Source organism: Thunnus thynnus, chromosome 17 (genome assembly GCF_963924715.1).
Source record: "Thunnus thynnus chromosome 17, fThuThy2.1, whole genome shotgun sequence".
Classification (NCBI taxonomy): domain Eukaryota; kingdom Metazoa; phylum Chordata; class Actinopteri; order Scombriformes; family Scombridae; genus Thunnus; species Thunnus thynnus.
In genome coordinates this window covers 8,944,314-8,959,393 of record NC_089533.1, presented here as the reverse complement: position 1 = coordinate 8,959,393, position 15,080 = coordinate 8,944,314, and the positions used below count along the sequence as shown (strand labels likewise).

At 39.2% G+C, this 15,080-nt stretch overlaps 3 protein-coding genes across 4 annotated transcripts; 2 read left to right on the top strand and 1 right to left on the bottom strand.

The window, feature by feature from the left end:
* The first annotated feature begins 268 nt into the window (after window positions 1-268).
* On the top strand, window positions 269-4,083 carry ccdc43 (coiled-coil domain containing 43). Its single transcript, XM_067616448.1, has 5 exons — window positions 269-472; window positions 1,963-2,056; window positions 2,652-2,787; window positions 2,984-3,039; window positions 3,204-4,083. Exons 1-5 carry the CDS (start codon window positions 299-301, stop codon window positions 3,389-3,391), a joined length of 648 nt encoding a protein of 215 aa, XP_067472549.1. The 5' UTR covers window positions 269-298; the 3' UTR covers window positions 3,392-4,083.
* A 769-nt stretch (window positions 4,084-4,852) lies between these two features.
* Window positions 4,853-10,330, bottom strand: moto (minamoto). Of its 2 annotated transcripts, none has more exons than XM_067616446.1 (8): window positions 10,210-10,330; window positions 9,775-9,889; window positions 8,966-9,138; window positions 8,611-8,715; window positions 7,004-8,519; window positions 6,342-6,476; window positions 5,630-5,807; window positions 4,853-5,547 (listed from the first exon to the last, which is right to left on the bottom strand). In XM_067616446.1, exons 2-8 carry the CDS (start codon window positions 9,835-9,837, stop codon window positions 5,357-5,359), a joined length of 2,361 nt encoding a protein of 786 aa, XP_067472547.1. In that variant the 5' UTR covers window positions 9,838-9,889; window positions 10,210-10,330; the 3' UTR covers window positions 4,853-5,356. The 2 variants fall into 2 exon arrangements, with proteins under 2 accessions (XP_067472547.1, XP_067472548.1); XM_067616447.1 differs by having other exon boundaries at window positions 10,238-10,322.
* A 1,219-nt stretch (window positions 10,331-11,549) lies between these two features.
* Window positions 11,550-14,197, top strand: fzd2 (frizzled class receptor 2). The gene has a single exon (XM_067570450.1). The coding sequence runs from the start codon at window positions 11,774-11,776 to the stop codon at window positions 13,409-13,411; it is 1,638 nt and encodes a 545-aa protein (XP_067426551.1). The 5' UTR covers window positions 11,550-11,773; the 3' UTR covers window positions 13,412-14,197.
* Window positions 14,198-15,080: the final 883 nt, after the last annotated feature.

Here is a 15,080-nt window from a genome sequence, read left to right as displayed (position 1 = left end):
CAATCGCATTAATAATGACGACAATAGCTAAATAAAAGAGGTATATAATAATAAAATCATACAGTTATAAAACACTACATAACAGCCAGGCTAAACAGGTGGCTTTTTAGTTTACGTTTATAAATATTAATAGCTCCTCTCAGATCCTTTGGAAGGCTGTTCCAGCGGCTTGGAGTCATGGATTTATTTTAAGATCTTGTTATCCATACTCGGAGCGTGGCCATAACTTGTAGCTTTTTTTTTTACAGGCAGCGAGAAAGGACAGCCGTGCGTCAGCGAAAGACCCCAAAGGGCCAAGATGGCTGCCCCCGTGACGGACGCCGGGGAGTTCGGAAGCTGGTTAAACGATCGGCTAGACTCGCTGGACGTGGACCGTGAGGTGTACGGGACGTATATTTTAGGGGTCTTGCAAGAAGAGGAGAGTGACGAAGAGAAAGAAGATGCGCTTCAGGGGATTTTATCCGCATTTCTGGTGAATATGTAAAGCGGCGTGTCTCGCTTTAGCCACCGAGGCAGTAATGCGAGCTGCCAAACCAAACCCCGCTCAGAAACCCGGGATTTTAGAGTTAAATGTCGTCTTAATCAGCAATGATTACACACGAACATGTGATTCAGTACCAAACACGGTTCCTTAAGGTGTTTTGGTAGATTCGGCTCAGGGTGGGACCCGCAAATTCGCGCTCTTAGAGACAAATGCTGGAAACAGATGAACATTTGCAGACATATGCAGTTGTATTGAAAATGGGGCAGGGACGATTGGGGATAGGAAAAGGCACATTTATTTTATGACAGAGCAATAACGCTGAACTGGCTCAAGAGGGAACCTCTGACAGGTGGAAATCAGTAATCAATTAAATATTTTTTCTGCTGAGATTACAGAATACATTTAGCTGAAAGCAGTAGAAGACTGGATCTAGATGAGCTTTTCTGACATTTAAATGCACTCATGAGTGTAGAGGTTGCGGCTATTAAAGTAATAATACTGTCCGACTTGTTCTGGTTACATATACATTTATTGTATTAATTTTTTCTGTACAACATTTAGTGTTATGTTATTGTCTCTGGGTAATCTGTAATACCAAGATGGAATTTCTTATCCAGATATTATGACTGTGAGTAAGGGATTTAGAGACATCAGTGCTGGGATGGGGAATGATAGGGTGGATGTATGGGATGGACAGACGTCACCCGGGTGAAACCCAGACAGACTGAATAACGATGTGACAAATAAATGCAAAATGTTGTTGCAGTGAGGGAAAGATGGCTGAAAGAGAGGAGACACAGAGTATGTTCTTCTCTAAACTGTATGTTGACAAGACAAATTGATGTAACATCTGGAATGTACAGTGAAAATTTTGTACAAGATAAAAAAATAAGTTATTTTTGGTTTATTTTGGTTATTGATAAATCATTTGGAGATATTTTGTAAGAAAAAAATGTCCAAATTCTCCGATTCCAGCTTCTCAAATGTGATTTTTTTTTTTTAGTTTCTTTAATCCTCTGTGACAGTAAACTGAATATCTTTGAGTTGTGGACAAAACAAGATATTTGAGGACGTCATCTTGGGCTTTGGGAAACAGATTTGACATTTTCTGACATTTTATAGACCAAACAACTAATTGATTAATTGAGAGAATAGTCAATAATGAAAATAATCGTTAGTTGCAGCCCTAGATATACTGTATGTACTAAAGTATTGTATCTAACCTTGTATCTGTTCATTTAAAACAAGCTGTCTTTATAAGCTTAAACAGTTACTGCTCACATAGTTTAGTAGTATACGATTATTTGCTGTTTTAATATCCTTCTTGTGCATTATGTGCTGGCTGTGAATGACTCAGCTGTACATCTGTAAAGCACCTGACTGTTCCGCATCTCAAACTAACAGTCTGTGTTGGTGCATGCACTGTACGGCGGCCATATACTGTATAATGTGAGCTGCTCCTTTTCCTTTGCGTGCAGGACGAGGACAGCGTGGAAGACGTCTGCAAACAGATCATCAAGCAGTGGACAGACTATTGCAGCCAAAGAGCAGCCAAACGTGACACTGATGACGGTATTTACATTTATTCATCCACATTCTCAATCTGAAAATCTTTCTTGAGAGATGTTGTTAGTGAGGGTACACATGTAGCTACTCTCAAAGCAGTATTTGGTGTTGAACATTACATATCTGAGTTACTGAGGTTGGCAGCATCTCTGCAAATCTTTTAGAGCATCTGAATGTATACATACAGTACTGTAAGTCATAATGAAACCATAAAACAAGCTACATAAAATAATGTTATATCATTTAAATCTTGAGGAAACGGAGCATGACAGCTTGCTACTGAGTCTGTCTTCAATACCAGTTAAACATACAGAGATTAGCTCTTCGTCTGAGTTTTAAATCATTTAAGTGTGGAGCAGATTGCACAAACACACTTTTATTGCAGGAAAAAAATAAAACGGAAGCATTTCTGAGACTGCTAAATGGTTTTTGTGTGGATATGTATACTGTCTGGAACCTCAAGCTCAGATGGATGCCCTCGTTTGATACTTTTTGTTAATAAACCCTCATAATGATGGCAGCTAAAAGCAAAGGTATTTGATGCTTTCTATCATGGGTTATTTACAGTTTGGCTGTGTGCTCTGTAATTTCTTTTCTATAGTTGAGGTCCAGGCCATCGCCAGTATGATAGAAAAACAAGCTCAAATCGTGGTGAAGCAGAAAGAGGTGTCCGAGGAGTCAAAGAAAAGGAAAGAAGCCCTCCTTGCTCAATACGCCAATGTCACAGATGAAGAGGAATATCCTTGATTTTTTTGCAAATTGTAAAATGAGGCATAGCTTATGTGTCGGCTCAGAACGTCCTTATTAGAACGTGGCCTTATTTATAAGGAGAAGAAAGCTAATATTTCATGTTTTCTCATCCAGTGAATGTCTTCCTTGAGAAATATTTAGTCACGATCCTTTAGATGTCAGTTCTTTCCTTGACAAAAGCACTGAAGGTGAAGAAGAGGAGCTACCAAGTGGAAATAACTTGCCCGCAACTGAAAAATGTATCCTTTCTAAAGCTGATCATTCAAAAGAGGCTATTTATTACCCTGAATGCAGTATAGACTGTCCCAATTGTTTACATCTCTATTGTGGTTAACGTGTAGATAATAATAAATTAGCAGAGTTCTTTTGCTTTCATCCAGCTGTCCTTTACTGAAAGTTTCAGCTCTGTTCAAGAACACCAACGTGACAGAGGTTCTGAACAGACAGAAGCAACAGCGGGACCAGGCTCGCGAAGACTCTCAGAAGAAGAAGGAAATGGACAAGATGCAGCGGGAAAAGGACAAACTAGCCAAACAAGACAGAAAAGAGAAGGAGAAGAAGCGTACACAGAAAGGTGAACGCAGAAGATAAAACCAAGAGAAAGGACACTTTGTATATGAGAAAGGTTTTGTTACACAGCAAAAATGAAAAACAACAGTCATTGCCTCTCTTTATGTAAACTTCATTAGCACCTTTTTTTAGTATGTGAACATGACATCATCAGACGCTCCTTGTTATATTTACTTTTTTTGCAACTCTCCATATGTGTAACGAAAAAACGGACGCTGATATAAACAGATATTATAAGATGTTATCTAGGAATAAAGCTGCAAATCTTTATACAATGAATACTTGTGACACAGTCAAGTCTTATGTCGTTGATCAAAACTGATCTTTATACATATCTGCCAATTTGTTGTTGATCCAGCTGAATGAGCTGCATGCTTTTGGTCAGGCTTTGACACGGTAATCTCTGAAATGATCAAAGTATACACCTGAAACATAAATCGAATGGATCACAGTAAAAAAAAAAAAGATATTATCTGGTAATCTGATATTATGTGCTGTGTCAATATTTTGCCTTCTAAGTGTTCATGTCAAACTTTTTTTTTCATTTTGATGCTTTACATTTAAGTTTTACTGTCTATGCATTTTCCTCTGAGAATAAGAACAAAGGAGCGGTTGCTAAATTATACCTCAAATTTATCACATACCATGATTTGAATGTTTAAAATGGGGTTTGACATCTTTTTAAATTAATAAAAAAAAAACATTTTGAGCAATTTGGGGGTTGCTTTATTTTCAGAATGTTACTTTACAGTTTACAGAACAAGAACGGAAAGAGAGAAAACACATCATGAACATTAAAATGACATGAAAGCGAACAACGCAACTCGTATTTCAGAAAGCATAGTCAGAAATCTACAGACTAATGCTTCTACAGAATTGTTGCTTAACTTAGGTTTGTAATATTAAAAGCTTTGATCCTTAGCTGACAAACTGTCATATCTCACTGATAGGAAATATATTTATTTATTTATAAAATGAAGGAAAGTGTGATTAATACATTTACATTACTGAAGTTTCAGCATGTTTTGAAATGTATCTTTTGTATAGTTCAATTTTTTTTTTTTTTTACTAAATTGCATATAAATAAAAGTTTTATGATTATTGTGTTAACAGAAGAAAACCCAAAGCTTCAGAAATGAATTGGAACATTTCAGAAAATATTTTATAATTTATCGTGTTAATTTTAAACAAATAATAAAGCATAAGTTTACAAAGACTTAAACTGCATCCAGAAAATTAAGTCTTAACGTAGCTATGTTATATTTCACTGATAGGAATGATATTTTTTAATACTATATGTTTCTAATGGAAATGTGATTAATACATTTGAATTTAAAATACTGAACTTTTTTCAGAAGTTTGAGTACCGTTTGGGCACAGTTCAAACTTAACCAAATTGTAGATAAATAAAATTATTTTCTGATTACAGCATGTTAAGGTTAAATAAGAGAAACAAAGGCTGCAAATATTAATTTGAATATTTCAGAAAACAAAGATTTAGCATGTTCATTTTTAAACTACTGCCTTATGATTCAGTTATTGCCGAGGAATACCCAGAACATCCCAATAAATATGTAAAACAATGAATATTTCACTGAAATCTTTCACATAAATAGTGCCTTTAAATACAGCGGTGATGGAGCAAGATTCATGTTAATTTGGAACTGACACTAATTGAATGAAATTAAGTTAAGATGTGGCAGGTTTAATTACATTTCATGCAATTCCTACACAACAGAGTTAGACACCTGGCTACTGGATGCCAAAAGGTGCAGCTGTCATCAAACCTAAAATTTCTCATCTCATATTCTGCAGTGATCACTGTGTTGCAGGTAAAATGTCATTTTAGACTTGTAAGGTAAGTAATGCTGTAAGAACATTTATGTTATAAATGACCCTGTTGTCTATGGGAATTTATAATCAGGGCATTCTGGTGTGGTTTTAATTTAATCAATACCTTTAAGTCATGCCAGTTTGCATGCTAAATTATAACTTAAAAGAGTATCCCTCAAATGGAGAGGGGCACCTCTCTCTGCATGTGGCTTCCCTGTCAACATGGTGCTCCTGCATCTTGACAGGTTTCGGCAAGGTCATCTGAAGAGCACACCACAGGGCTGTGCGGAGCTTTCTCGTGGTAGCAGCTAGGTCCTTCAGTGCGATGATCAACATCAGGGTGTCTATGAAAACAGGAGCAAGTTAGGACTGACAGCACTTCAACAGGAACATATACAGCATGTCTAACATTGCAATATGAATTACCTCTGTCTTCTGTCAGTTGAGCTCTCTGCCGCTGATGTTTGGACATGCTTGCAAGCTCATCTTTGCGTCTGGCCTGGGTGATGCAAATGGCCATATGGTGCCTGTTCAGTGTGGTGTGGATGTTGATATGGAGGGGAACGTTGCGCAGATACTCCATTCTATCCAGAAGGCTTGCCAACTGCAACACACAATGTAATCAACCTTTATATTTTTCCTCAGTCTTAGATGGAGTATCTAATGTGATATTTTACTGTATGTACATTAACTACAGTAAAACAGTAGCAATATTTACTAAGTGTGGTATTTATATAATAAAAAAATCTTTGTAAAAAAAACACAAATACAAAGGTGGGTCACGTTAGGTTGCATGCTAATTAGTGGTATTTCTGGGGTGTGGAAAGAACAGGTGCAGAAAACTCTGAAGACCCACTCCACTGAGATTCAAACTCTAGACCTTCTTACCGTGAGGATACAGGGCTTATTTATAAGCCACCACACAAACATAACTAAAAAGCAAAAATGAATTAAACAAATAGACATTCCAAAGGATTAACTGCTTTATTTAGGTCCAGCTGTTCTCTGTGGTTCGCTCCCATAGACCTCAAAAGTATGCTAACTAAAACTGAAAATATTGCCCTCAGAAGATAAGGCTGCTGTGACTAAATTCCCCTGTAGATGGCAGTAAAGAGTCAAACAAATCGAGGAGTCTCACCCTTGCTTGTTCTCTCATCTGATTAACAATGAGGTGGTCAACTCTCGTGGGGTTTGGTGGAGTTTTGGGGAGGTTAGAGGAAGTCACTGCAGCAGTCCGTTTCCCAACAAATGTCTTGTTAAGGATGACTTCTGTCTATAGTAGAAAAAAATGAGAACATGACAACCTAACATTTGCACAACAACAACAAAAATATTTTTGATTCAGGTTAATAGAAACCCCTACAGAAGTATGTGGAAAATATATTTTTTAAAGTTAATCAAACCCCTGAGATAGAAGAAATAAATATAAGTAAAATATTAAAGAACATCAGAAACTGAAAATACAATGCATTTTCCCTATCCAAGCTAGTATTTGCCAAAACCTGGTCCCAAATTAACATTAATATTTTCCATCATAACAAAACTGTAAAGTGGACACAGGCACACATTAAAAGTAGTAGACGTAATTCAATGATTCAATGTAGATATGTTTGACAGATGAATAGCTCCAAATACAGAAGATTAAGTTACTCCGTTCATGTGATGTTCATGATAACAGAGGATTGAAAATAAATGAAACTCTATGCAGCTGATACTGTTCAATTAAACAAAAATCATTGGCTTTGATACCAATCTTGAAATTCACCCAACTAGACATAAAATCAGATTTTTAAAGCATACCCTCTTTCTCTCCTTCTCCAAACTCCTCCACTGATCGTAACATTCGTCCAGGTAGAAGTAAAGCTGAATCACAGGTCCTCCTTGATTCATCATCACTGATGATGTCATAGCTGTGGCCATGCCGTGATACGTGCTCTCTCCTCTGCGGGTCATTGTGTCATTGAGATAGGAGTTGAAAGCAGCTGACTCATTGGCAGACATATCACCCAGATCCGGGCCAGGAAGACCACTTGCATAGGGCAAAGTGGATCTAGAGCTGAAGCTAGAGGAGTTCATGGGCAATCTGGAATACCTTCTGGGGTCATTGACAGGATACATGAGAGGCATGAACTGCTGTGTATTCCTGTTTTCCCCATCAAATCTCTGAAACTGCATGCTCCCCAGGAGGTCAACGTATGGGTTTTGTGATAAGGCCTGTTTCTTATCTCCCTCTCTCATGTAAGTGTTGGTTAGTGGTCTTGTGGAGAAGCTTTCTCCCACAAAGCCAGACATATGCATCCTTTTCTTTTCCTTCTGCATCTGTGGCTTGATCTTGTTCTGTATCTGGCCTTGCTGGATGTGATGATTCAAATACTGGTTCATGCTTACGTTAATGGGGAGTGATGTGTTCTCTCTGTGCAAGGTCATCTTGTTCTGGTATTGGTTTGGGAGGTTTAAAGATGCAGAAAGTGGCTTTGGTTGCTGGAAAAATTCTGTGTTTTGAGGGCTAAACCCAGGTAGATCTTGAAAACCATCACGCCTAGATGTTTGTTTCCTCACTTCTCCATTCCTTTCCCTCTGCACTATCCCGAATTCTCCCACCAGCTGTTTGTGGGTCTGCATTGCAGGAGTGCTTTGTGTTGACATCGCTGTGCCGGTAATTTTCCGTTGTTCAACCATGCTGTCGTCATGGTACATGCCCACTGTCTGCCTGTGTGTTTCTGGAAAATCACGACATAGGCTGTCATGCTCACCAGCCATGAACGACTGAAAACTGCTGACCAGCTGGTTAATGTCTTGTGGCGCATGCTGCTCATTACTAATGGGCTTTGCGCTGCTCTGGTTGTAGTGGTCTTCATAGTAAAGATCAAAGCAGGGGCTGTTCATCTCGCTTTGAGGTCTAAAGACATTACTGAAATCAGGGAAGTTATTCACAGGCTGACTATTCCCTCTGTCTGTATCAGCTGACATGTTGTCATATTTGCTTTGTTGTATCTGTGACTGGTAGGTGTTTCCCATGTTGGGAATTTGTAGACCTGGTGGCAGTTTCTGAGGATGAACGACGAAGCTGTCCTTGTCTCCATTAGGCAAATTAAAAAGCCATTGCTGATTGGTAGTAAGGCCATTAGACTGCTGACAAAACTCTTCAACATCTTTGTCCACTGACTGTCCATGTGCTTTACTGAAAGCCTCACGGGAAACAAAGTTTGGAAGAAAATTAGAGCTATGTTGTGTTTTAGCCTCTGACTGAAAGTACTGTAGCAGTTCTTCTCTAAGTGTCTTTGGAGACCAGACAGGGTTGCAGGTAGGTGGGTTCCTGAAAGAACAGTTGAGAATATGGGTATTAAATAAAACTAATACAAAAGATGTGCAATATATACATTTTTTTAAAATGAAGATACAATTACCCTTCACTGTAGTAGCTGTCCTGTGATTCTGCTTCATCCAAAATACTTGACACTAAGCCCTGTAGATCAGTCTCCCCGTCACAATCAGTACTGCCAGTGGGTTTCCTTTCAGAAAAAGAAAAAACATCCTCACAGCTGAACTCTAGATGATCTTTAAAAACATTAATTTAGCAGTGTGGCTGACAACTGTATTCATTTTTCATTCGACATTAAGACTTGCACAAGTACATTTAACTACCTCTGAATAAGAGAGTAAAATCCAAAATAGCAATGTGACTGCCTACTTAACTACATTTAGGATAGTGCATAAAATAATAATTACACACTTGTCCTGAACACAGTTAAATCTGAATACCTGCTCTTAATGCTGCTCTGGGCACAGTTGATAAGTTCATAGGGATCGTCATGAGCATTGTGAGACCAGGGCACATAGGATGCCATGTCCTGTTCCTGCAGTGAGACACTGGGGATGCGAGTGAAGGGTAATGCCATGCTTCCGTTGTTTCCTCCACCCACATTTACACTGGTCTGCAAAAGAGAGAGGAAAAAGTTAGCCAGTTTGAAGCTCACCTGAAAACAAAACTTAATTACTTAAAGACCCCTCCAGACATGTTTTAGGATGTAAAGTAAATAAAATACTCTACTTTGAATTAAAATTGGTCTCTGATTTGTTTTTTCCACAAAAAAAAGTTCTGGTTAAAACCCTTAAAATTACATTAAAAATAGACAGAAATTCACACAAAATGAATCAGCAACTATTTTGATAATCAAATATTAGTTCAAGTATTTTTTCAAGAAAAAATACCAAACTTTCTCTGATTTCAGCTTCTACATCGTAAGGATTTGCTGATTGTTTTTCTTTTTTATATAATTGTAAATTGAATATTTTGGGGGTTCTGACTGTTGGTGAGACAAACAAGCAATGTGAAGACACCAACGTGGGTAATAGGAAAATGTGATGCGTGCCTTATTCACTATTTTCTAGACTTTGAACGGAAATGATCAAAAGCATAATCATCTTCTTTCTTCGGGCCACTGTTTCATTAGTTTTCCACCATTAATTACCCTATAGTATAGGTAGTTATTAGTAGTATAGTTGCTGCGAATATGCTGTGTCTTATATACTGTAAACAGCATAGTTATGAGGCTAAAATTATAGCTTACCTGACGCTGGTATGTGGGAAATAGTGAATTTGCACATGTGTTGTGATGCCCGTCAAATGCCATTCTGAACTCCCTTGAACTTGAACTGTTTCTCTACTCCATTAGCGTTAGTAATCTGGCAAAAGACGAGTTACTTGTTGTTAACAGTTGACATAATCTTACATAATAAATATGACCAGAGATTTCAGATCACATATAAGTTATTAACTAGTATTTCAGAAAATGCAAACAAACGCTAATCAACTAACAGTTTGCTAACCTAGCCGTTAACGTTTAGTAAATTAGCTGAGCTAGCAAGCTAACGACGCTGGCTTGGCTAATTTGGATTAGCGTTAAATTTTTGCTTATATTTAAACGGTCAAACTTTAGTTAAATTTACCCGAACAAACTATTTGTGTGAATAAAACATATCTGTCAAACACTGAACTAACGTACCTGCGTACGCTAAGTAACGGGAACTTACGGAGTTAAACAGTTTTCCTCAAAATTAGTAACTAACATTATCCTCGAATGCCCTCGAGCCCTCTCTGACCATGCATATAAATGATATTGCCCGCGTGCCCTGAACGCACATTGGCTGAGCTTTTTCGATTTCTATTTTTTGGTCCAATTAAAATCAAGCAATGGATCCGAGCGCATAGCAACGTCCGACCTCGCACCCTCCCCCATGTTTCAGAGTATAGTAGTGTATTTACATGAGGCTCTATTGTACAAGTGGTCCTGTTATTGTGTTCACCTGAGGTATATCCATGTTGACATTAATTTAAATAATTTAAAGAAATTCATATGTGCACATGATATAGAATACATTATATTATTATCATTATTATACTTGCTTTACTTTCTGTATTTTGCATTTAATGACATTTTTTACCATATTGACTTTCTGTAACATTGTAATAAATGCAATATTTGCAGTATTTTATATATTTTTCGTCAATCAAATTCTGTTTTATTTTGGTTTCGTTTGTTTTGTTCTGTTTTTCTTTTGTCAGTAAAGTTTATTTGAGGTAACTTCAGTTCAATTCAAATACATTTCAATTCAATTTAATCCAATGGTTATTTATCAATTACCTAGCGTATACTATGTAACTGATTGATAGACAAACTTTGATGTGGAATGACATGACATGGACACTAGGTGGGGAAGTCCACCTCCTCCTCCTCATCCTTAACCTCCTCCTCCTCCACCACCCATGGACAAATGGGGAACAAGAAAGTCTGGTTGGGCCACGCAATCCAGCTGTGGTGTCAAGTTAGACAATGTTAGCGAGAAAACGACCAATTCCCAAGCGACATCATCTTCAAAATGAAGGCAGACACTTTGCCAAAGTGTCTGAGGTATACAGACTTTAATATCATTATCAAAATGGGACGTCACTGCCGTCCACTTGTATGATTATGATTATGATACTGTATTTAATTTGTTCTACTATGGATCATATTTTTATGTTGACGTATTACGTTGTGTATTGAAGTGGATGAATGGATGCAATCAAATAAATGATGATCAATCAATTCTGGAATAATTTAGATAGATAGATAGATAGATAGACTTTATCTAACCAAGTTAACATAACATATGCTTAACATAAGTTTTTGTTGAGCTATTTGAAAGACTCTTATGAAAAAAATATCAGTGCTATGTTGCACAACAAAAATGATATCTTAGCATAAAATCCTACAAGTTACTCTAACGAATATTTGACAATCAGGGTTTCTTTTTTTTTGGAAGTTGAAACCGGAAGTTCCTTTCTTAATGTTGCTCCCTTGACAATGGTGAAGGAGTCGGAGTTGCGGAAAAGAAAAAAAGTCATCCAGAAGCGTTCAAAGCGGCGACTAAGCACAACGAGGACGGAGTTCAGGTCTTTTACCACTAGACTTTTCCCCCTTTAGTAAGTTACTCTCGCTCAAAAGCTGCTTACAGAACTGATGATACGTACTAAACTGGTTTATAACACACCTATCAGGCTAAAGTTGTTGTCTTAAACTTGGGAAGATGATTTTTTGCAAGACCTGGTTTCTTGCACTCCTGCTGCCTCTGCTGATATCAGCTCAGTATCAAGGGGACAACGGAATAGTCGTCCCGGAGCATGGATTTTGTCAGCCAATTTCAATACCTCTGTGCACGGACATAGCCTACAACCAAACCATCATGCCCAATTTAGTGGGCCATTACAACCAGGAGGACGCAGGGCTCGAGGTGCACCAGTTTTATCCCCTGGTAAAGGTACAGTGCTCGCCGGAGCTGAAATTCTTCCTGTGCTCCATGTATGCGCCTGTATGCACAGTTTTGGAGAAGGCTATTCCTCCCTGCAGGTCAATCTGTGAGAGAGCCAAACAGGGCTGTGAGGCACTTATGAACAAGTTTGGCTTCCAGTGGCCGGACAGACTGCGCTGTGAGAACTTCCCTGTGCTGGGAGATGGACAAATCTGCGTGGGACAAAACGACTCCTCTGCTGCCACCGTCCCACCCATCATACCTGCCCCGGGAAGCCACGACATCTCCACGGTCTCCACAGATGAGAGGCCTTTCCATTGCCCGTCTGTTCTCAAAGTTCCCCCATATTTGAATTATAGGTTTCTAGATGAGAAGGATTGTGCAGCTCCTTGTGAGCCATCAAGGGGCGGTGGGTACATGTTTTTCAGTGACAAAGAGATTCATTTCTCCCGCTTATGGATTCTGGTTTGGTCTGTACTTTGTTGTGCATCTACTTTATTCACAGTTACTACTTATTTAGTTGACATGCAGCGCTTCAGATACCCTGAGCGACCTATTATCTTCCTGTCTGGCTGCTACACTATGGTCTCCATAGCCTACATAGCTGGCTACTTCCTGGGGGACAAGGTGGTGTGCAATGACAGCTTCAGCCCTGATGGCTATAAGACAATTGTCCAGGGCACCAAAAAGGAAGGCTGCACCATCCTCTTTATGATGCTCTATTTCTTCAGCATGGCCAGTTCCATCTGGTGGGTCATCCTGTCTCTCACCTGGTTCCTGGCAGCAGGTATGAAGTGGGGTCATGAGGCTATTGAGGCCAACTCTCAGTATTTTCACCTAGCTGCCTGGGCAGTGCCGGCGGTCAAGACCATCAGCATCCTGGCCATCGGGCAGATCGAGGGTGACGTGCTCAGCGGCGTCTGCTTCGTCAGTCTCACCAACCTGGATCCTCTACGGGGCTTCGTGTTGGCCCCGCTCTTCATTTATCTCTTCATCGGGACATCTTTCTTGTTGGCCGGCTTTGTGTCGCTGTTCCGAATCCGCACCATCATGAAACACGACGGCACCAAGACAGAGAAGCTGGAGCGTCTGATGGTGCGGATCGGAGTATTCAGCGTGCTCTACACCGTCCCTGCCACCATTGTTATTGCCTGCTTCTTCTACGAGCAGGCCTTCCGCCCCCACTGGGAGCGCAGCTGGGTCAGCCACAACTGCAGGAGCCTGGACTTCCCCTGTCCTGCTCAGGCTGGGCTCCGCATGACCCCTGACTTCACTGTCTACATGATCAAGTATCTGATGACGCTCATAGTGGGCATCACCTCTGGTTTCTGGATCTGGTCTGGGAAGACCCTGCACTCCTGGCATAAATTCTACTCAAGGCTGACATTTGGCAAACATGGAGAGACCACTGTGTAGAATAAAGGGACATCTGTATGTTTCTAGGACTGATTTGTGTATTATTAACTGTTTCTCATATGACAGCTAAGAAGCACAGAGAGTAGCTATACAGCATTTGTATTCGACTCAGCTTTAGAGCCATTCATGCATACCAAACTAAGGGTTAGGGTTTGACAAAAGGGCAAGCTGGATAAACTGAACCTGACTGTCTGAACAAATAACAAGCATGGCTGTGGATGCCATGTGCTGAAATTCTCTCCTCCCCCTCTTTGGCTCTTTTCTTAAAACCACCATAAACTTGAGGGGAGTGATGATCCAGCAGCCAGGAACACATAGGGGGGAGGGGGGGGGGATGAGGAATGAACAATGGCTGGTTATCCTCTGTAAACATTTCATATGTAATTAAATAAACCTGTAAATAGTATTTGTAAAAACATGAAATTATATATTTGTATTTTTAAAAAAAAAAGTAAATACTTTTTATTCTCTGCCAGTGTACCTGCTTTACTTTTGCACTGTAAGAAAGCCACATAACGTAGATCTAGACATGTTCCTTTTTTTAATTAAATACTGGTAATCAATTATGTTTATTTTATGGATTCAAAGAATGTCTATATTTCAATCTGTTGGATGATGTCAAAGAGGATTTTCCAGTTTCAGTCACTCCTCTTTAACCTAAAACATATGCTGAATCTCTACAAAATGTCCAGATATCAAATAACTATACATCAAACGCTTGATTTTTTTTAATGCCTTTCCATATGTTCAGTATTCTTTAATGATTAAATACTGTCTTGATAACAAGTTCTTTGATAAAAGGACAGCCATGTTGTTTTCACAAGGGGGTGAGGGTTGTGTGACACCTGAACATCTGTTGCCTCAGACTGGCAGACAACCATAAAGCAGATTATTGGAGTTCTTAATGAAAATTAGCTTATACAAGACTATAGCCCTCTGGGAAGTACAAGGAATTAGTTTATACTGAAGCTGCTGTCAATTGAACAAACCTTTTCCTTTTAATTGCTTATCAAGGGTTTTGAAAGATTTCACATATGCGTGTTTTGTGTCTGAGAAGCTGGTGCCAATCTGTGAGAATGTGACAACAACTCTGGTGCAAACATTGAGACCTTTCCAAATGGAGGGCTTCCTCACACATACACCAACATCGCCTTCAAGTGCTAAACAAAACGAGAAACCCTTTTTTTTTTCTTTTTTTTTTTTTCTTTTTGCCACTTGTTAGAGAGGTCTTGGTTAAATCAACAGGAATCAATCTGGCAAGCGAAGTCTGTGCTGTTGCATAGGTGTGAAAATGTTCCTGCCTGCCTGTTTGGGTGAAGAAAAAACAAGGTTGCTCAGCTTTGTGCTTATAGTGTTACTTCTCTGCAGCCACTGTGCTCTCTGCCAAGTTGGAATCCCCCAAGCCATGCATGGCTGAAATTGAACGTTCTCCGCGGTGATGTCATCAAGTAGATGGGTGTGTTGGAGAAAACTGATCCTCTTGCCTCAGAGCAGAGGCTCAGGGCTAGAAGCAGACCTTAAAGACATGCACGCAAATACAGTGTGTGCATATCACTTACTTTACTGCAAAAGGTTTAGAGGGGGCGCATCATGTATATATAGTATATATTTACTGACATGATCATATAGCTGCTATCAATCTCTTCTTATATCTCATGACCTGTTGGAC